At 42.9% G+C, this 22,793-nt stretch overlaps 1 protein-coding gene across 8 annotated transcripts in view; it reads left to right on the forward strand.

Annotated features, from left to right (window-relative positions):
• lrrc7 (leucine rich repeat containing 7) overlaps positions 1-22,793 on the forward strand; it is a 211,540-nt gene that overhangs the window by 73,186 nt on the left and 115,561 nt on the right. For 3 of the 8 annotated variants that reach the window (XM_052073295.1, XM_052073296.1, XM_052073297.1), the window contains exon 1: positions 10,344-10,895. The exons of 2 other annotated variants lie outside the window; for them this stretch is intronic. In XM_052073295.1, coding sequence (XP_051929255.1) covers positions 10,871-10,895 — 25 coding nt within the window. In that variant the 5' untranslated portion in view covers positions 10,344-10,870. Of the gene's footprint in view, positions 1-9,591; positions 10,896-22,793 lie in introns of those variants that run through there. 3 more of the 8 variants (XR_007963626.1, XR_007963627.1, XM_052073302.1) reach the window with 2 other exon arrangements.

Consider the following 22,793-nt stretch of genomic DNA (forward strand, 5'->3'; position numbering starts at 1 on the left):
CTTTTGTTAACCTTTATTATTATATACATTAAACTGTTTATTTGTCACGGAGATCTGGTTGACGTCTGCAAAAAACTCTCCAGCCATGTGTTTCTGACCAATTTATTTTTGTTTGCAGCAGTTGGAACCCACCACTCATGAACTTTGCATGAGTTTATCTCCTCACCACCACCCCAGAAAATGCTTTGTCCCACCTTGGTGATTCCATTGTACTTTGACAATTAAAAACGGTCAATAATTTCTTGTTATACAAGAGTGAACATTAAAAAAGTCTTAAGTATTAAGTGAAAGTGAAATGCGTGTTTGTAGAAGAGTGTGCGGAGCTAAAGGAAATAATTCAGATGCTGTCATCAGTGTTATCATAGCTCGAGGCATCCCTTCATCCAAAGTGGGAATTAGAGGCATACTGGGCATACTGAAGATATTCACCAAGCAGAGAGTAAATATTGCTGGTTTGACATTATCCAGAATAAATGTCAAGAAGGATTCGGCGGCTTCAGCTGTTCACATCATGTGACACGGGATTTCAGTGGAGCATGTGTCAGATTTAAAGACATACATTTTAGTACAGAGAAGCTTTGTTGTGAAAAAGACAGTTTTGATCATCCACTATACAGTAACTACTTTTAATCACATTCAATGTAGTTTTATTCCTTTTTTTTTGTGTGTTGCTCTAATTTTTTTAACATTTATATTTGTTTTTATGTTTAAAGCACATGTTTGTGTATAAAATATACTTTCCAAATCAAATGAAGCAAACCACAAAAACAGGATTTCCTAGTTTGCCAAATGATCATAAATAATGAGACCCGCTGTACCTCTTCATCAATTAATTCATTGTCATTTTTTCAAGACTGTTAGAGGAACGTGGGCTGAAATACCTTTGAGATGAATGCAGCAAATATTGTGAGGCAGATTTTTTTCATCCAAAATCAGTAACCTATGACCTCAAAAATATTATTTGGGGAAATGGACAAAAATTCACATACACATTCATCAAAAACCTCAAGGTATTTTTTTGTCTTCTGTCTTTCTTCCATTTACACCTCCTGTAGCAGCAAAGGCCAGTGTCATGTTCCGTATTTGGCAGCAGGTGGCAGGCGTTTCATTTCTGCCGTCTGCACACCTGCTGCCTATTTTGTCGGTGATTGCACCTGCTATATCTAAGCACTCTGGCGGTCGACTCATCGCCGGAGTATTGCATGCTGTACCACTGCTGTTGCCCATGATCGTAAATATCATTCGAGACCATTCGTTGTTACTAACTTCAGTGTGTCATGAGGCGTGTCGACACACTGACACACTGTGTTGATACTGTGCTGATACTGTGTCACTGACCACTGCCACCTGCTGGACCTTCAAGATCCCCACAGCCAACCCACTTAACAGACTGAACTGACTGATAAATTTATTTGTATATTGAACATATAAACATACAATTCGGTAATAAATTTGCAAAAAGTGAAGGTAAGATATAAAAAAAAGGAAAAGAAAATAGTCATCATCACAAATATGTGTTCAAAGGAGTAGAAAGAAGTAAAAAACCTACCCCGAGTCCTACCCCTTCTTATATATGAATTGATCATTTTTCAAAATAGGAAAGAAAGTCTACATATCAACAAATGCTTTTACCCTTATGTATGCTGTACTTATACATTTTTACAACTTTAGGTTTGTATATACAGAACATACTCATTGGAGCAGATGTATATGTCGATTTTCTCATATTCATAATGGATGCTACATTTCATTAATATATTAAATCTCATCAATGTATTTCTGATGTACTGCTATATTTCATGAGTGTATCGAATTTATCATCTTAATTCTGATTTGTGTAGTTGTCATGTACTACTCTCGAATTCATTTTTAATCTCAGAAAGAGAGTTACTCATTTTATTGGTCCGTTTCAGAATCATTCCACAGATTTACACCTATTACAGGTACACTCCTTTGCATGATGTTTGTTAGTGTTTTGGATTTTTTTGTATAGGTTAGTACCCCTTAAATGATGACAACATTCTCGAATTTTAAAAAGCTTCTGGATGTTTTGGCAAAGGAGGTTGTTGTGTGCTTTGTACATTAATTGAAGTCAACCAGGTCAGGAGATTTCATTGTTTAATTTGATAAACAGTGGATTTGTGGGTTCCGTCTATTTGGAGCCAGTGATTGTTCTGATTGCTTTGTATTGTAGTTTTAAAACAGTGCGTTTTACTGGCATTTCCCCATATTTCCACACAATAGGTCAAATATGGAAGTAATAAAAGTATAATGTGTACAAGGATCTCTTATTCAGCACATCCTTAGTTTTTAGGAGGATCCCTATGGTTTGGGATATTTTTCTTTTATTATCTATTATGTAGCTGCCAGCATGGTTTTGCATCTACAAATGTTCCAAGACATTTTCATAAGGTCATTCATCGATTTGATGATGAAGTGTATACAATATCATTCACATCCATTTTGCAACATTCAATGTGTTCAAATAATGCGAAGATCATTTGAATGACGATGCTTGTGGGCTTTGACTTCACAATTTTTTATTGAGAAAAATAAGATGCTCCAATGTTTTAAACTTCAGCCTGTTGCGTCTTTTACAAGCAATTTCTCCTGCTGTGGAGAACACACGCTCACAAGGGACGGATGAGGCCGGCGTACAAAGGAACTCCTTTGCGAGGTGGGAGAGGTTTGGGAAAGAAGTGTGTTGGTCCTTCCAGTACAGCTGCTTCCTGGAACCTTGATTGTCAAACATGGAGTGGAAAGTCAACCAATAATAATTGCTGATTGTCAATTAATCATCAACATAGCAACCGTGAAAAGATGAGTGAACGTTTGTATACCTGGCGTAATACTGGGTGTATCGCGAACTTCATTCTCATGCTTGGCCCGATAATGCGTCAGCATGGTGGAGGTGCTTCTGTTGGTGCATGACAATTCGACTTGGCAAATTCGACATTTCACCTGTAATGAAATGTGAATAAGAAGTAACTAAGAGTTACCTTGAAATGTATTCGGATTAGAATGGTACAACACATGTCAATAATCTGAGAGGCACTCGGCGAGTGCCTCTCGCGCTCTCGGCGACAGAAGGCTATTTGAATAAATAAATAAATAATACCTTATTCTCCAGGACATCGAAATGGTCCCACACGGCGGATGATTTGCGTCTCTGCTCCATAATCGGCAAGGAAGGCAAGGCACGAACACGAAGTCTGCACTGACACGAACTTCGACAAGCGAGCGTGAGTGAGGTCTGGCTTATTTCGTCAGGTAGCATTGTGTCGCCAAACGCACTTCCTTATAAACACTGTGCGGCGGGCTTTTGCTGCGTCAACGCCCTCTGCACTGAGTCGACGCCCCCTGGACTAAGTGGCGCAGCCTGGACTGTGCCAAGCAGCCGATGCAGTCTAAACTGCACCGGTGCAGTTCACGTGTCAATTAGCAGCCTGGACTGTGTCAACGCAGCCGATGTGTCAATTAGCAGCCTGGACTGTGTCAACACAGCCGATGTGTCAATTAGCAGCATGGACTGTGTCAACGCAGCCGGTGTGTCAATTAGAAGCCTGGACTGTGTCAACGCAGCCGATGCAGTTCACGTGTCAATCACGTGATGTAATGAAGCAGCACATGCATCGACACGTGGTTTGCTCTGTGAGCCCGGCGCATGTGTCAATGCATCGGTGTCGCTGGACCCATCACTAGTTGGTAGTTGTATTTTCGTCGTCCCAAGGGAATCATTATATTAGCGTGCATGAACTAGTATTTGTATTTAACATATCTTCCTTGCCGTTTTTTTGCAAGCGTTTTCTGCTGTCGCGTTTTCCTTATTTTCTGGTTCTTGTTTCTTACCATTCCTCCCACATTCCAAGAACATGCATGGCAGGCTGATTGAACACTCCAAATTGTCCCTAGGTGTGAGTGTGAGTGCGAATAGTTGTTCGTTTCTGTGTGCCCTGCGATTGGCGGGCAACCGATTCTGGGTGTCCCCCGCCTACTGCCCGAAGAGAGCTGGGATAGGCTCCAGCACCCCCCGCGACCCTAGTGAGGATCAAGCGGCTCGGAAGATGAATGAATGAATAAATGAATGAATGTTTCTTACCAGCGCTTTCTGTTGTTTATTTGGCGGGGGTTTTTTTTTGATTGTAACAAATATTTTTGTTTTGACGAAGTCCTTGTCGGTGTCTGCTCTTTCGGGGATCCACTTATTCTCGTTTGCTCTGTTACGTACGAAGCAGATCCTTTCCCTGCTTTGTGCGTAACGTGACAGCCAGTGGGTAATTTTGGGTTGTTTATTAATTGATTGTATTTTTATTTCAATTATTGATGCCTAGTGCTTATGTCATGATACAACATACATGCCTACTTGTGGAATCACGAAAGCGTAATTATGTCAGTTACACTCAGAACTTAAAATGTTCCTGGATCAATTAATGGCTTGGGCAACCTGTGTGGAGTTTGCATGTTGCTTGTGTAGGTGCTCTGCCTCATTCCAAAAACATCAACTATATGTTAGGTTAACTGAAGACTCGAAATTGCTCACAGGTCTGAATGTGAGTACTTGTTTATCCTATGCGATTGATTGGCGAATAGTCCAGGTTATACCTTACAACCTAGCCCAAGTCAGGTGGATAGGCACCAATGAGCACACGCTTAGTTGTCAGCACAATGGGTGGTGCTTGAATTGAAGGCACAGAATCTCATCTTCTCTGGCTATGTTCAAACTACAGGGCAGGATTTCTTTTTTTATGTACAGTACTTGTTTATATTTCAAAAGACAAGTGCGAACTTAAAATGTGTACGCAATGCATCCGTATTGTGACATGCATGCACGCAAAGCATGGCAAAAAGTGAGTTACCAGAAAAAAAAAAGAAATTATCATCACGTGCCAGTGTTTTTGGAAGTAAATACTTGTGTCGTCTTGTATGTAGGAACTAATTTTATCATCTCATTGCAGCGTAGTGAGGCAGGAGAGGGTAGAAATGTGACAATGCCCCTCACATTATGGAGCAATCTTCTAAAGATTACATCTCGTCATTGCCGCACGTAATAAATGACCCGTCTGCCTGGCAGAATTGCTACTATCATAAGAAAGGTACACTTCATATTTCAAGTGGGATTACATTAAAGTCAAATGTAAAGACAACACCTGTTACTTATAACAACTTTGCAGATTCACAGACGATGTCAGTAGTCCCCCGAGCACGCTCTCCCGCCCGCTTATGTTGACGTATAGGTCAGATGTGTGCGGATGAGCATTCATAGTGCAGACACATTGCATTCATCCATCCATCCGTCCATTATTTAATCCACGAGGGCCATGGGGGTGCTCGAGCCTATCTCAGTTTACTTCGGGCAATAGGAGGGGTGCACCTTGAACTAGTCTCGAGCCAATTGCGGGCTGTTTTATATTCACATACAAAAGAGGCCCAGGTTAGATTTGAAAAAAAATTGAAATTGTCCTGATCACACTGAATGAAAAAATCTGATACAAGTCACATAGGTGCTGCATGTCATATGTGTCACGTCGCGTACTCGCCAGCAGGTGGCGGGTTTTTCCCTCCGCCTGTTCGGTACACCTGTTCGCAATCTCGGACTGATTACCCTTCTATATTAAGAGACTCCGGCAGTCCTCTCACTGCCGGAGAATTCCTTACCGTGCCATTGCTCTCTATCGCTAATCTCGTCGTTTGACTATTTCTCGCTGCCCTATTGCCTTACGGCCACTACCTTCGTGTATTTCGCGTTGTGACCAAATTTTTATCGCTACGGTTCTCCTATTTCGGTAATTCCTCGCCCTTTATTGTTTCGCGAGCGTTTTCGGTTGTCTTCCTTATTTTCCTGGTCCTTATTTGACCAGCGTTTTCTGTTACCGTTTTCCCTGTTCGGGCTCCTTTTGTTCTTTATTAAAACCCTTTTATTTCTTACAAGATCTTTTCGTTGTCTGCTTTTTTCCTGGGATCCACCTCGTTTTTTTCTGTTGTGCACGAGGCGATTTCTCATCGCCTCGGGCTCAACGTGACAATATGTAAGCATATTTGACAATAAAGATCACCATGACCTTGACCTTGATATGGGCAAAAAATAAATAAAAATAGGAATTGAGCTACGGTGTGAAGCTAGCCTATTGTTTGTCTTCGCCAAGGGGTGAATCATAGTGCAATATGTACAGCTTTGTAAATTGCAAATCTGTTGGTCTTAATTCAACATTAGAGGCTGTTAGTTTTAACACCAGCAAAGTGTTGATATGCATCCACACTATCCATTGTTAGTACTAAAGTGTGAAATTCAACTCCCAATTGTGTGTTCAAGAAACAAAGTGTAGTGCTGACCGCGAGGCAAAAATGAGACTATTGCGCGTTTATATAAACACGAATGAGTGTTCATGCCAAAACTATACAATGTGGGGAAAATATCCCATGCCTCACTCCCTTCAATAAAACACATTTGTTTTCTTTCATTTAATCCATTTCAGACAGCTCTTACAAAAACAACAGTAGGGCAACAGTAATAATAATAATAATAATACATATTTATAAGCGCCTTTCAAGACACCCAAGGACACTTTACAATAACAAAAAACACAAAACAATACGGGTTGAGCAGCGGCAGCCAAAACGCGCCAGCGTTCACTCAACCCGAAGGTCAAAAAGAAACCACAGGGGAGAGAGAGAGGAAGAAAAAAACCCACGCTCAAACTACCCTCATTTTGAGGATAATTTGAGTGAGGCAAAAAACTCCTGCATAAGCATATGACAGTTACAACAGGTCACAAGACATAAACAATGAAGGCGGTGAATCAAGGGAATGTATGAGGGAGGGGGTAATGGTGGGGGACTAGCTTCCGTGCATATTTTCATCAGAGGAAGGTCGAGATAGCAGATGTTGTTTTGGTAGCAGGCTGCCCAAGAATTTAAGACAGCCTTGAGTCCGTGGCTTATGTCTCTTTAGTGGCGTCGATCAGCCAAATCCATGATTTCAGTCAGTAATTGAACACGGATTCCAGTTTTCTCCAAGTTGTTGACCATCCTGCTGTGACGCTCCAAACCCGCAACAGTTTGTGGTTGAGCACAGTCTGAGTCTGAGTGTTGGACATCCGCGTTATGCCATCCTTAGACCGGCAGCCTCGTCCAATCGAGCTGTTCCCGTCGGTTGAATTTTCGATAGATCAGGAAACTGCTCACACCAAACAGCAGCATACCTGTTATCGGAAGGCAGAAAATGTCACCGGACTGGTGAACACTTTTTCTTTGTGATTCACATTTACGTAAAATTATTGGAGGGCCTCATGGACCGAGGGGCGAATGACGAGGACACTGTATATACACATATCGATCTATTTAGAAGACCCTCTTAGCCAATGGGATGCCAGGAAGATGCTCGGTAATAGCCAATGGCAGAGCAGCGAGAAGTATGTTGTGTTCAGGAAACTTGGAGCTGCGACTCAGAGCCTATACCGTATTTTTACATTTCGTATCTATAAATTTCTTTCATAACAAGAGGCAATATTTGTTTTTGAGGTGTTTCGTAATTTGAAAATTTCGCATGAAGAGACGTTCGTAAGTAGAGGTACCACTGTATTTGTTAAAGTAGCATGAGTTGAATTCAGAATCAGAATCATAATTATTAGCGAAGTATGTTGAAGACACAAGGAATTTCTCTCCGGTAGTACAGGCTGCACTCGTATCATCATAAACAACGACATGACAAATAAGTATGGAAGGACATTCCGTAATGCAGGGGTGCCCATTAGGTAGATCCTGATCTACCGGTAGATCTAAGACAGGTCCCAAGTAGATCCGAGGAGTGTAGAGAAGAAAAAAAACAAACAACCATTTGTGTGTCTTTGTACATGTTAGTAATATATTTTTTGTGTTAATATACACTGCACCCTAATCATCTTATCAGTTTCATTTTCACAATTTTTAAAAAAATAAAATAAAGCAGGTAAATCTTAAATTTACGGTGGCGCATGATTACGTCACCGGAATTTGTTAGCGCTCAACAGCTTGCAATTGCAGCTTGTGATCAGAGCTGTTGCGCTAAATCTTTTATCGTTATGATTCTCATTCAGAGTTTGCTTCTTGTACAATTCACTGAGGGCACGAGTAAAGAATAGGAATCTAGGAGGGCCCAGGGAAGCACTTTAAAACGGTACGTGCGAGCTACGATAGTTAACAGGCTGCTAAAGTGTGTGGCATGCCTCTGTTTCAGGCTGTTTCTCATCATGGCGTGTGTGTGTGTGTCTGTGTGTGTGTGTGTGTGTGTTCGCGTGCGCATGCGCGCACCGGTAAGGGTAGATCCCGGGAGGTTAGTTGATCGAAAAGTAGATCTTCAATCCAAAAAGTTTGGGCACCCCTGCCGTAATTTGTAACGTTGTGTGGTGGTACCACCCAATGACAGCTGTAAGTCAATGTGCAAAGTTTCAAGCAGAACGAAAGTAATCAGTGGTAGAATACAATACTATAACAGTTGTACAGTTACGGTACAAGTGACCGGTAGCAGTATTTGTGGTACAACAAGTGTGCAATTACGCAGATGTCCTTGAGAACTTTCAAGTGTCTGGTGCTGTGGTATATAGATCAGTGACGAGGGTTCAAGTAAATACAGATCTGGAGCTACAATGATTACATGATTATAGTGGTAATGCTGTTCCACAAGGTTGTGCAAAATTGCAAAGAGCCACTATGCAGGTAGATTTGGGTTACTGTTTAGGGACTTAATGGGTAGAGGGAAGAAGCTGTATAAGTGCCTGCTTGATTTGGTGTACATGGATCGGCCATGCTTGCCTGAGGGGAGTAGCTGGAAAAGGTGGTGGGCAGGGTGCACAGGGTCCAGTAGGATTTTCCGTGCCCTTGTCTTGGTTCTTGCGGTGTGCAAATCCTCAAGAGTGGGTAAGGTGGTGCCAATGATTTCTTCCACTGTCCTAACTGTGCGTTGCAGTCGAATTTTCTCCTTTTTTGTGGCGGCCCCAAAACAAACCGTGATGGAAGAACACAGGATTGATTCGATGACTGCCGTGTAGAACTGACGTCGCACCTCCTGTGGCAGGCCATGCTTCCTCAGCAGCCTCAGGAAGTACAATGTTATTCATCATCAGAATGTTACAAATTGGTTTGTTGTTGTTTATTGAACATAAAACATATACAGTAATAATTTGACAGAAAATAAGGTAGATAAAATAGTAAAAAGAAACAAATCAGTCTTCATTCAACACAGTTATTATGTTCAAGGGAGTAGGAAGAAGTAAAAAAACTTATCTAGTCCTACCCCGTTATTTATATCTAATAAATAATTTTTATATCAATCAGAAAAGATAAAAAGTAAGAAGAAAGAAGTCTCCATTAAAGCTCATACTTTACCCTTAACTGTGATATATTTACAAATTTTGGTTTGTATCGGGATTATATACATCCACACCCTGGCACTCATGTGTCAATTTTCTCTTGTATTCATAATGGATATTTCAGTACCTTTCTCTATTTATCAACTTAGTTCTGATTTATCATTATATTTAATGTTTAGAATTTATCATTTTAAATCTGATTGATGTAGCTTGTTTGTACTATTTTTTTGAATTTGTTTTTGCAAATGCATCAATATTTCCCCTTTTGTTCACGTTTCTTTCTCAATATTTTACACCACATTGTAGTTGAATGCGTCACGTCAAGTCTCTTGTCATAAGTAGGAGGGCAACTGTCTTCCTCTTGGTTAATAAAGCGAATTGAAGGACGATGGAGGACATGTCACACTATGCGGCAAGACAAATAAAAATAATGACACGCCAGACTTTCGTCATCAAGGCCATGAAGCATCACAAATGCTTCATGACCATTTGTTGAGTATGTCACACTACGTGGTTGAGGATGCGTGAATACAACTCAAAATTGGCGACGTGACATGATGTTAGTCTGTGCGAGACATCTGTTAGCTCAAAATCGGGCTATACTCGTGTAGCCTGATGTCTTAGTTTGAATGGAGTCAGCTGCGCTACTCACCAGTCCACCCCCGCCCCAAAAAAAATAAATCACGTGCAGCTCGTCACTCTCGTTGCGTACATCTTCAACCACATGTTAAATATTGCGTAAATTAACCCAAGTGGTGGCCGGTGTAGCCCATTTGACCACCTGACGTCACACGAAATACAACTATTATTCAATCAATTTTAAACAATATGAAGTAGAAACCAAGTTATGAGGCATTTTTGACATCAAATACAAGGATGTGAAAGTTATGCCCACCTTAGGAAAATTGATTCCAACTTGTAGCCTAGACCGGAAAAGATGGATTCTTTTTTTTTCTGCAATGCCCCCACCCCTGCCCGCCTCGCTCTCTCTCTGGTGCACCCTCACGCTCGAACATACCTTCCACGTCCTCGTTCCATCTTCATCCATCTTCCCGCTCCCTCCTCCCCTTCCTTTCAGGGAGATAGATGGGAAGAAACGCTCCCGCTGAATGCAGCGGACTTGCGCAGAAGGACATAGCTTTTTCCCGCTCTGGGTTCCATAATATATCTCCTCCTCTTTGGCGCATCTTGAATTGTCTTTCATGGATGCGCGGCGGGCACCATGTAATCGTTTATCACCATTTAATTTACCGACCGGAGGCATCTGACTGGATTTGAACCACCGAACAATGCTGAAGACGAGCCGGACTGATGAGCTCATCTCCGCTTTCTGGCTACGGGGGCGTTAAAGATGCGGCTGGTGGACTGGGTCAAGGTACCTCTCTGAGAGTCACCCCAGCTTGGTTCGTCTGACTGATCCAACAAACGCGTCTCTCTACGGACCACGAGAGGGTTGTATCCCCCCGCACCCCTGTCGTTTCTCCCTTCTTTTTCCGAGGATTGCAACCGCCACTTACAGCCTGAGGATGGATAACTATTCTACTTTGCAACGTAAGACAAATACATTTATTGAAATGAGTTGATGATAGGCGACATTGTGAGAGATTGCATAGAATTTCTTATGTTGCACCAATTTGTTCTTTAAATTGAGCATGGTTAGTATTGAATAAAATAATTATGGATAACTTACAACAATTGGTGCATAATGTATGATCCACGAAGGGACTACTAAATAATGATGACAGTAAACTACGAAATTCTCAATTTCCTTGTCCCATACCCATCATGGGCATTTGCATGTTTACGGCCCAAATTAATTCTCATGGTCATTCATTATTTTAGCATTGCAACAGGCTGCAGAAGGAATTGGCATTGGGCAGATAAACAGTGTACATCTGTGTACACATCAAAGGGTGCACTTACATGTCCTTTCTGAGCATCCAAAGAAGCAACCATGACTGCAGGGAGGATGCATGAAGGGGTTAAATGTCTGTGTGTGTGTGTGTGTGTGTGTGTGTGTGTGTGTGTGTGTGTGTGTGTGTGTGTGTGTGTGTGTGTGTGTGTGAGAGAGAGATTCGTGTTAGTGTGGGGGTGTGATGCAATTGAATTAAACCCATCTCAAAACGTAACCAACATGGTTTCTACAGTGTGGTTTTTTTTCACGCACAAATTAAATGGTAAATCAGTCCACCTTTTGAGTTTTTGTATTATCAGCTAATATATTTGTCTTCACTTGTTATGGAGCTTAATTGCCATTGTGCATAATGGTTTATAGTACTCGCTCAAGTTGAATGCATCCCTCTTGTGTCCGGAGAATGGTTTGTGTCCATTGGTGCTGCAGTTTGTAGTCTGGTAACACTTCTGTTGGATTAGCTCCAGTGCTTTAACTCTCTCTAACTCGCAAGGCTCTAAAGCAACATGCGAGCAACAAAAGGCTCCTTCTATCAAAGGGAATATTTCATTACCATCTTCATTGCAACACATTTCAAAGATCCTCTGTCTACACCGCCTCATAGAAGGAGTCTATTAATACATATTTCTAGCTGGGCCTTGTTCTTGCTTCTGACAGCCTCATTTAGTATCGTTTTTGAAAACTGTCCATTATTCTATTTTTGGAATGATTTATTTCCGTGGTCTTCTCTCTCGACTAATTTATTTTCCCACACAGAGTAAAATGATTAGCTATCCTGTCAGATTCATCAGCCTGATTATTTTATTAAGGGAAAAAAAGAATATCTTCCACAGCTTTGACATTCAATTGCATTTGAGTGCTCAATTCGTCATCTAAATATTGGCTTATGTGCTTCGTCTTTGGGCATTTGTTTAATCATACAAGGTGCTTTGTCCTTTGTCGGTCCCTTGAAATAAGACTTGCTATGAAGTAGAGGTGCCTTGATTTAACACTAAATATACTTGTGCTAAGATGATAATTGACTCACTGGAAATCTAGACAATTCACGATGTAAATATACAACCAACTGTGACAGCATCACAGGAATCCCATTTTGCTGACTGTAACCATATTTGTTTCACTATAGCGGTCTCTCTGTCAGTCTAATTTGAGTGAGTTTAATGTAAGAAGATTTTGATGAATACATATTAAACATATTAATAGATCCAAGGGTAAACTGGCAGGCAGAGTGCAGAATAAAACTGGATCAGGATCTCTGCTCTTCCTTTTACATGATAGCAAGGTCCTGCTGCTGCTGGTTGCCTAGTGACTGTATTCATGAAACTGGCTCCCATCGTCATGGTGATGGACCAAAAGAGAAAGGAGACCCAGAGACTGGAGGAGGACACAAATAGCAGTGCATCTGCTGTACAGTGATGCTGGATTGTGATGTTATGAAGGAGGTGGATGATGAGGAAGATGTGAATGGTGATGACGATGGTGATGATTTATTTCTCAGCTTGTGACGATGTTGATGTTGTGTGTCAAAGTGGTGGATTAGTGTTATAAAAAAATTAACCCAGAGAGTGAATTATATTTCAGCATAGTGCTGCAAAGACTGCCTGCTGTGTGTAATGAATCAAGTATTTGAATTGTCGCATAATGCATCTACCTCAGGCAAAAGATGCATTGTCTCTGGACAAAGGGGACTATACATGAAAGGGGTTATGTTTCTGTCTATATTTAGGATCTAAATAGCTTTTGGCTTGTACATACACATAAACAAATCCATATATCTTGGAAGATCTTTTCTCTTTCAGGAGGAGGCGTAAAGAGGGTAGAGGCAAAGACAATCTTTTCTGGTATGGTACAGCACACTCTGTACTGGAGGAAGATACACTGTGAAACTGCTCAAAACTGGCCTATTTGTAGACACTGTAGGTATTTATTTTCCTCCACAAATACTGTGGTTTGCATGCATTTATTGTGACAGCAACAGAAATAGTCATAGATAACATTTTCTTGACGTGGCAGGAAGTCAAGCACGGCCCTTGCTGCCAGCATGTGCCCAGTGTATAAAGTGCATTTTCAAAGCAGAAGGACAGTTTAGGGTCACATCTGAGCCCAACCGCTCTTAGTTAGATGTTAAAAAACAATGCTTTCTTAGCTTGCATTTACAGTAAATCTGATTGTGATGCCATGAATGTGGGTGAGACACATGAAATCATGAAACAGCCTGGCACGAACCTAGCAAGGTGTTTCACAGGGAGCATTAGTTTAAGTGTGTGTTTCTGTGCTTTTCACATGGCTGTCATCCAGTGTTACCCACAAAAAATAAAAATACAAAATGCAACACATTCAGTTTGTGTAATATCGTTCTGATGGTCACAATATTGGACAAACTGACACATTCCGCCATGTCGCCTCAGTGAGCCATTGAAACTCAGCTAAATGTTGGGATCTTAGTGTAAGATATTTCATCACGTGTCTTAGTGGTGAGCACATTTGCCTCATGGTTTTTGAGATTCACAGTCTGAATCTCAGGTTTATTATTCTCTTTTTGTCCTGATATTGGTTTTCCCAGTTTATTTTTGGTGAGGACCGTTGTCCAGAAACATGCACGCTAGGTTACTGTACTTTATTCAATGGGAGTCATTTACGCTCATCACAACCCAAGAGTGGCAGGAATTTTTGAGTACCATATTTTCCGCATTAAAAGGCGCACTGGATTATGAGGTGCACCTTCAATGAATGGTCTATTTTTAAATTTTTGTTTCATATATTGCACGCACTGGACTATAAGGCTCAATCTACAATGCATCCACTAAACTACTACACTCCTTCCTTTTGACTCGAGAGGCGTTCAAGACTGCCTTCGAAAAACGCAAAAGAATCATTACAGTACTTCAATGAAACTACGAAAATTGAAAATAATGCATAAAAACAGAAAATCAAGTGAGGAAATCACACAAAATAAATTCTGTAGGGGGCTAGAGAATTTATTTTGTGATTTTCTGGCTTGATTTTCTGTTTTGATGCATTATTTTTAATTTTCATAGTCTGTAGGAATCGTTAATTTACATTTTTCCGAAGTGGTCATGAACGCCTCTCGAGTCGAACGGAAAAAGAGAAGGCACAGAGACAAAGACGTTGAGACTGTGAAAACCATTAATAAAGTGTGCGTTTAAAAAAAAAACACCACCACAGCTCTCCTTTTTTCAGAGCTGCAACAAAAACATATTTAATAAATCAGCGACACAGTTCACTGAAACAACAGCAAGTTACAGAAGAACATTGTAAGTATATTTTCAGCAAGGAGCCATTTTGCGGTCCAACTGTAGCATTCAGGCCCCTTCTGTCATTATCCAGTTTTGCGTTGAAGTCTCCAATCAGCATTTTGATGTCATGTCGGGGGATCTCCTCAAGCACGGTCTGGAGCTGGTTGTAGAAGGTGTCTTTATCGTCCGCTGAGGCAGCTTCGGTTGGGGCATAGACTTGTACGATGGTTACTTTGGCATATCTGGTGTAGAGTCTTGCTGTAATAATCCGTTCATTCACCGGCTTCCATCCAATCAATGCTTTTGCTGCACTACTGGAGAGGATGATGCCGACTCTATGGGAATGGTGGTCTTGCTCACCAGAGTACAGAAAAGTTGCTCCATTAACCATGAGGCGCCCTTGCCCCGTCCACCTCATTTCACTAATGCCTAAGATGTCCAGGCGATAGTCCCTCATATTCTTCAGCACCTGGTCCATGCGACCAGACTGGAACATTGTGCGCCCATTCCAGGTGCCTACTGTGGTGTTGGTTTTGGTTCCAAAGATTGGGGTCATCAGGGGTCGGGCTTCCTGCTGGATTTCACCTGGCCCCGTCATAGATACATCCAAGGATGTTTCTGTAACAGGTTTTTGTTTTACAGGGTGAGGTTGTTAACCACGCCCAACCCCCAACCTGGAGGACCAGTTGGATGCAGTTTAACGTCATACCCAGGACGTACCTTTAGTGATTTGTTTGTTTGCACAAAAAGCAATTTTTCTCCAGATATTGGTCAAAGCGCCTGAATATCTTAAAACATACCTATGTTCTCTCTCACTGGAGCGTTTTGCAGCTGAGTGTGAAGCAGTTGGGATGAAGATCAGCACCTCCAAATCTGAAACCACGGTCCTCAGTCGGAAAAGGGTGGGTGGGAGAGGAGATCCTGCCCCAAGTGGAGGAGTTTAAGTATCTTGGGGTCTTGTTCACAAGTGAGGGCATTAGGGAGCGAGAGATTGACAGGGGGACCAGTGCATCGTCTGTTGTGATGCAGACATTGTATCGGTCTGTCGTGGTAAAGAAGGAGCTGAGCGAAAGGGCGAAGCTCTCAATCTACCGGTCGATCTACGTCCCAACCCTCATCTATGGTCATGAGCTATGGGTCGTGACCGAAAGAACGAGATCCCGGATACAAGCGGCCGAAATGAGTTTTCTCCGCAGGGTGTCCGGACTCTCCATTAGAGATAATGTGAGAAGCTTGATAATCCAGGAGGGGCTCAGAGGAGAGCCGCTTCTCCTCCACATCGAGAGGACCCAGATCAGGTGGCTCGGGCATCTAATTAGGATGCCTCCTGGACGCCTCCCTGGTGAGGCATGTCCCACTGGCAGGAGACCCCGGGGACGGCCCAGGACACGCTGGAGAGACAATGTCACCCAGCTGGCCTGGGAACACCTTGGGATCTGCCAGGAAGAGCTTGAAGAAGTGGCTGGGGAGAGGGAAGTCTGGGCTTCCCTCCTAAAGCTGCTTCCCCCGTGAACCGACCCCGGATAAGCGGTAGAAAAGGTGGATACCTATGTTCTACTGCTGATTACTAGACACTGGAAAAAATGTATAATCACTTTTATTTATTTATTAATTTATTGCTAATGTTGTACCTGCCGTGTGAAACTAACAATACATTCCGTGGGTTTTCAAAATTCAGCCAAAATACCATATTTTCCGCACTATATAGTGTACCAAAAAGTCACAATTTTCTTAAAAGCTCACCACGCGCCTTAAAAAGCCGGTACACCTTGTGTATAGTCATTACGGTAGAGACTGTTGATGCTAACAAGTACCAACGGCCTCATCATTGGAAACACCTTTTTTGAGCACAAGCGGATCCACAAAGTAACCTGGGTTTCACCTGGTGGCGGGACCCGGAACGAACTGGACTACATCTGCATCAACACAAGGTGGCGCTCGTCATTGCTCGACGTTCGCTCCTACTTAGGTGCAGATGTGGGTTCAGACCACTTCCTTGTGGTGAGTAAAATCAAGCTGAAGCTGCAGGTGAAAAAGGTGCAGCCCAAGAGACCTTACGCGGTGGACAAGCTAAAGAATAAAAACTTCTCAGAAAGCTTCTGTGAGGAATTGAGTAGGAAGCTCAAGGTATTACAACACCTTACAAACATTGAGGACCAGTGGAGTATGTTCTCTTGTGCCATTGCTGAAACTGCAGAAGCAGTTATAGGCAGAAAGACGGGTACCAACAAAGAGAGATGGATAACAGACAACACCTGGAAGTTGATTGATGAAAGGAAAGATAAAAAGAGAACAAAAGAGGAGGATCCGGAGCTGGAGGATGGAAGGCGAGGAGTACAGACGCTTGGACAGGGCAGTGAAGAAGAGTTGCAGGAAGGATAAAAGACAGTGGCTAGAAGAGAAAGCAAGAGAGGCACAGGAAGCAGCAGAGAACAACGACACGCCGACCCTATACAAGATTGTGTGGGAGCTAACCAACTCCAGGAGCAGCTCTAGCGTGCCAATCAGGATCAAGGATGGCAAAAGAGGAGCGACGAGGAGCAAGAAGCAGGATGGCTGGAACACTCAACCAACCAATGCCTCCCGTGCTCTTCAATTTCGATCAAGAGACACCAGATCCAGCTCTAAATATTACATCGAAAGAGATATCCGAGACTGAGGTTGCCAGAGCAATCAAGGGCCTTAAGAACAACAAGGCACCGGGACTCGATGAGATAGCTGCCGAGCTGTTGAAACATGGCCAAGATGCTGTTGTGGAGAGCCTTACCTGTTCAACCTGATTTGGCATGCTGAAGAGGTTCCTGCCGACTGGAGACGTGGGGTCATTGTCACGCTCCCTAAGAAGGGAAACCTCGCAGACTGCAATAACTGGCGGGGCATCACGCTGCTGGCAATCCCCAACAAGGTATTCTGCAGTGTTCTGCTACATCGCCTTAAAGATTAAGTGGATAACATCTTGAGGGAAGAGCAAGCCGGTTTCAGGAAGGGAAGGTCTTGCGCCGAACAGATCTTTACCCTTCGAAACATCATAGAGCAGTGCCAAGAATGCTCATGATCTACTATATCGATTTCAAGAAAGCCTTCGACAGCATCCACCGGGAGTCACTGTGGCAGATCGTCCAGCTGTATGGTGTACCCCTCAAGTACATCAACATCTTCAGGTCATTGTACCACAACTCAACCTGTTGTGTCAAAACCAACAGTGGCACAACTGATGATTTTGACATTGTCACTGGTGTAAGACAGAGTTGCATTCTGTCAACCCTACTCTTCATCATCATAATTGACTTTGTGATGAGGAAGTCCATCAAAGGAGCAAAAGTTGGTATCAAGTGGGGAGGGAGCAGACGAGCTGACCTGGAATTTGCAGATTTGGCTCTGTTAAGTCACACCCAGCCCGCACTCCAGGAGTTGACCAACAATCTGTATGAGCACGGAGTTAAGGTCGGTTTACGAATTAGCCAGGAAAAGACCAAGGCCATGGCCGTCGGACAGCAGCAACACCTTCAACCACTCACTCTACACCAACATGACATAGAGTACATTGACAGCTTCACATATCTTGGTAATAACATCTCAAATACAGGTGGTGTGGAGAAAGACGTCAACAGTAGACTTGGTAAAGCTGCGGGAGTGTTCCAACGCCTCCGCAACATCTGGTCATCGAAAGCCATCACTACGACCACCAAGCTACGCCTCTATATGTCAGTGGTTATCCCAACAGCGATTTACGCCTGTGAGACATGGATGAAGACAGCCAACATTACCAACAAGTTAGATGTCTTCCATCGGCGTTGCCTGAGATCCATCCTGAGGATCTCATGGAGAGACCACATCACCAACGAGGAGGTGATGAAGAAGGCAGGAGTGGCTGAACTGTCAGACATTGTCTCTGAAAGGAGAAGGAAAATGATCGGCCACGTACTCCGACTGCCAAGAGAGAGACCGGCAAGTGTGGCCATGGACTGGATGCCAGAGATTGGAAAGAGGAAGAGAGGACGTGGAGACAGACTGCCAAAGAAGACCTCAGTGAGATGGGTCTCAGCTGGCATGGAGAAAGAAGGGTCGCCAGTGACCGGACCAAATGGAGAAACTTGTCGCCCAATGTTCCAAATAGGAACGGGCGGAACTAACTAACTAACTAACTAACTAACTAACTAAAGGAAAATCCTTTTGTGCCATTTGTAACATCTGAACAGTGGTTTCATTTGATTCAGCTCATTCAACATTTAGAAATGGCTTTTGATTGCAAAATAATAAACTATTTTGTGATACAAACACTTGACTGACTCCAACACATCAGGACGGCTCTGTCAGCTTTTCGTGGCTGTTCATGTGATGACCTTGTCATCTTAATCTTTTTCCAACATCATTGTTGCACTTTTTTTCATATATGACACACACTCGACCTTGGAACGGAACGTTGTGCTTCTAATAGACAAATTGTTCTTGGGATTTAATGAGTCGAGTGAAGACTCTAAATGTCCATGGGCGTGAATGTGAGTGTGAATGTTTTTTTTGTCTTTATCTGTCCTGTGATTGGCTGTTGACCAGTCAACCAAAGGCAGCTGGGCTAGGTAGTAAAGGATATGGGTATGAGGGCCTAAGAAAATGCAGCTAGTGAGGAAATCCATGGCACTGCCTTTGCAAAGATTGTTTGGACATTTTCAATTCAAATCAATATTTGTGAAAATACAATACACTTTGGTGATATACGTTTGCTGTCAAATCGCTTGCCAGGCAATCAGAGCCTTAAGACAAACTTTGAAAAACACAACAGAAACTAGGAGTCAAGCAGAATTGTCTTTAATTTGTGCACAAGGAGAGTGAACGAGTGCAAATTTCCCCAGTGACAAGGGACAAGTAAAGGTTATCTTATCTTAATCCATGACAATCTCCGAACTGCTCTGGAAACACTTCACTCGTCTACCCCACTTTTATTGTTTTATGGCAGGGGTTGGCAACCCAAAATGTTGAAAGAACCATATAGGACCAAAAAATCAAAAAACAAATATGTCTGGAGCCACAAAAAAATAAAAGCCTTCTATAAAACTTACAATGAAGGAAACACATGCTGTATGTATGTAGGAGACTGGAGTGTCTCAAAATTGTTTGTAATTCATTCCTTTGTTGTGTGTTCAGAAACGCCCCCATAGAATTTATTTTGTGATTTCCTCACTTGATTTTTTTGTTTTGGTGCATTATTTTAGCTTTTCTTAATGTCAGTGGAGTGATCATTAATTTCCATTTTTCTGAGGCTGTCTTTGAATGCCTCTCGAGTCGAACGAGAAGAGAGAAGGCACAGAGTCGGACGTGTCTGTGTTTTTCAAGACTGTTAAAAGCATAACTAAAGTGTAGGTTTAAAAAAAACAGTTGTTAAATAGTATATGGCACCACCACATTCCACGGTAAATCAGAGAAGCACAATTAAGAAAGTAGGAAAGGGAAGATAACTTATAAATACATTTTAAAAAAGATAAAAAGCTCCTATATTTTGTTGTTCTACTTCTTCCCTTCATAACTTTGCTGCTGTGAATTGGGAATTTCTCCATTGCGAGACTAATAAAGGTTTTCTTATCTTATCTTATCTTAAATGAGAAATGGAGAGCAGATGTGTAATCCTACTAAACATCTGCCCGCTGGACTATTCCGTCTCTTTCATTGACGATCAGACAGGAAGAAACGATTAGGATATGATTTGATACACGATATGATATATGATATACCTGTATGATATGATACGATACAGTATGACATATAAACAAATGCAGATCTTCTCACAGACACCAGTTGTCAACATGAATGTGTTAAATCTAATCTGCATCTGACTGAGAGCGAAGGACAAATACTTAAGTATAACTCTAGTCCTAATGTTTTGGTTAGAACTCGAGCAGCAGCATTTTGAGTGCGCTGCAGCTGTTTGATGTTCTCTTGAGAGAGTCCAGTCACAAAACCATTACAATAATTAAGTCTACTGGAGGTATAAGCATGGAGAAGTTTCACCCTGTCTGCTTGGAGTGTGCAAGCCTTCAATATGGATATGTTTCTCAACTGGTAAAAGGAGGCTGTTTTATTCATTGATTATATATGAGTGTTGAATGTCAGATACGAATCAGTTGCTGACTGTGTACGGGCTTGTCCTCCCATGATGGTCCTTCTTCCAGCGCCTCATAATCTTCTGTTCCCCACTATCTGAGACATTCTCTGAGTATGTCATCCATTGGAGCCTTCTCCTTGATGTATTCATGGAGCTTGGATGTTTCATCCTGGACAGTGGCTGTCACACTCACTCGTCCCTGGCCTCCTTCCTTTCGGCTTGCGTACAGTCTCATGGTGCCGGATTTGGGATGGAACCCTCCATGCATGGTTTGGAGCTTTCGGGTCTTAACATCCGTGGTCTAAATCACTTCCTTTGGCCACCTTATTATTCCTGCAGGGTATCTGATCACTGGCAGGGCATAGCTGTTTATTGCCCGGGTCTTATTCTTGCCACTGAGCTGGCTTCTTAGGACTTGCCTCACTCGCTGGAGGTATTTGGCCATAGCCTCTTTCCTTGTTGCCAGTTCGAGGTTGCCATTGGTTTGTGGTATACCGAGGTACTTGTAGCTGTCCTCAATGGCTGCTATTGTTCCTTCAGGGAGTGAGACCCCTTCAGTGCGGACTACCTTTCCTCTCTAAGTCACAATCCAGGCTGTTCTGTCAAACAGGAGCTGATGATTGGCTCCTCTGGTATCTCTACCAATGCCCTTCTGTGCTTCGCTCATGTATTGATCCATGTGTCCACATATATTAGCCGCAATGATGCCTGACATGAGCGTCCATGTTGTGGAGAGACAGGTTATTGGCCGATAGTTGGATGGGACTGAACACTTTGAGGGATCCTTCATGATCAGGATCGTTCGCCCTTAGCTTAGCCATCCTGGGTGAGTCCCATCCCTTAGCAGCTCGTTCATTTGTGCTGCTAGGCGCTCATGGAGTGCTGTGAGTTTCTTTAGCCAGTAGGTGTGGACCATGTCCGGGCCTGGTGCTGTCCAGTTCTTCATATCTGAGACTCTTTCCTGTATGTCTGCCACTGTTATGGTAACTGGGTTCTGTTCAGGGAGGTTGCTGTGCTCCTCTCTCAGGGTCACCAGCCATTGTGCACTGCTGTTATGTGCAACCTCCTTCTCCCATATGCCTTTCCAGTACCTCTCAGTTTCCAGTCTTGGTGGGACAGCTCTGTTGTTAGGACCCTGCCACTGAGCGTACACTTTCGCAGGTTGTGTTGCGAACAGCCTGTTTATTCGTCTGGCCTCATTCTCTTTCGTGTACCGCTTTAGGCGGCTGGACAAGGGTTGGAGCCTTTGTTTGGCAGTTTCGAGTGCTTCAGGTATGGTCATCTGGATGTACCTCTCGGGTATTGGCCTTTTCATCACACCTCTCTGGGCCTCCGTCATTTGACTCACATCTTTCCGAGCCGCCTTGATCTTAGCCTCCAACCGTCTTTTCCATGGTGGGTAACATATCTCATGGCTTCCATGGTTGCTCTTATAGCCAATCATCTCAAGGATCACTGAGGTCGAAGCGTATATCAGCTCATTGGTTTCTGTGATCGTTACGGTAGGGATCGCCCTCAGTGCTGCATTCACACTTTCCATGAGGCTTTCAGGTGGTACTTCACATAGCCGTTGTAATCGGTTTCTAGGTTGCCCAGCTTTCATTCTCGCCATGATCTTAGCTTTCAGGTCAGTTGCTGCCTCGCTCAGCATTCCATTCATTGGGGCTGGCCTCCCAATCTCTTCATCTGCATTCATTGGGGCTTGCTTCCCAATCTCTGGTATGACCTCCTCCTCTGAACTGGCAGCCTGGGGGGCTACACAATGGAACCTGCGTTGTACCTCATCAATCTCAAGTTGTGACAGCAGTTGCCGTTTGTGGATGTTGGAACACTGAGCTACTAGTTGTTTCGTGGTGGGTTTCGAAGTAGCCATTAAGCCCACATTCTCTGCATGTAACCCCTCTGACTAGGGTTGCTTGAGTAGTAGCATTCCAACAGAGCCATGTTATAGCATCTCGCCCATCTCCGCTTTGTTCCAGTAGCCCATTTATTTATATGTGTGTAGTTAATTGGTCGCTACTTCGCGGATTTTCATTTATTGCTGGTGGTTTTGGTCCCCATTAACCACGATAAACGAGGGATTACTGTATTCTCATTCAGAGTTTGCTTTGTGTACAATTCACCGAAGGCACGGGCAAAGAATAGGAATGTAGAGGGCCTAGGGAAGCACTTTAAAACGGTAC

The sequence above is a fragment of the Hippocampus zosterae genome, chromosome 8, assembly GCF_025434085.1.
Source record: "Hippocampus zosterae strain Florida chromosome 8, ASM2543408v3, whole genome shotgun sequence".
Lineage (NCBI taxonomy): Eukaryota > Metazoa > Chordata > Actinopteri > Syngnathiformes > Syngnathidae > Hippocampus > Hippocampus zosterae.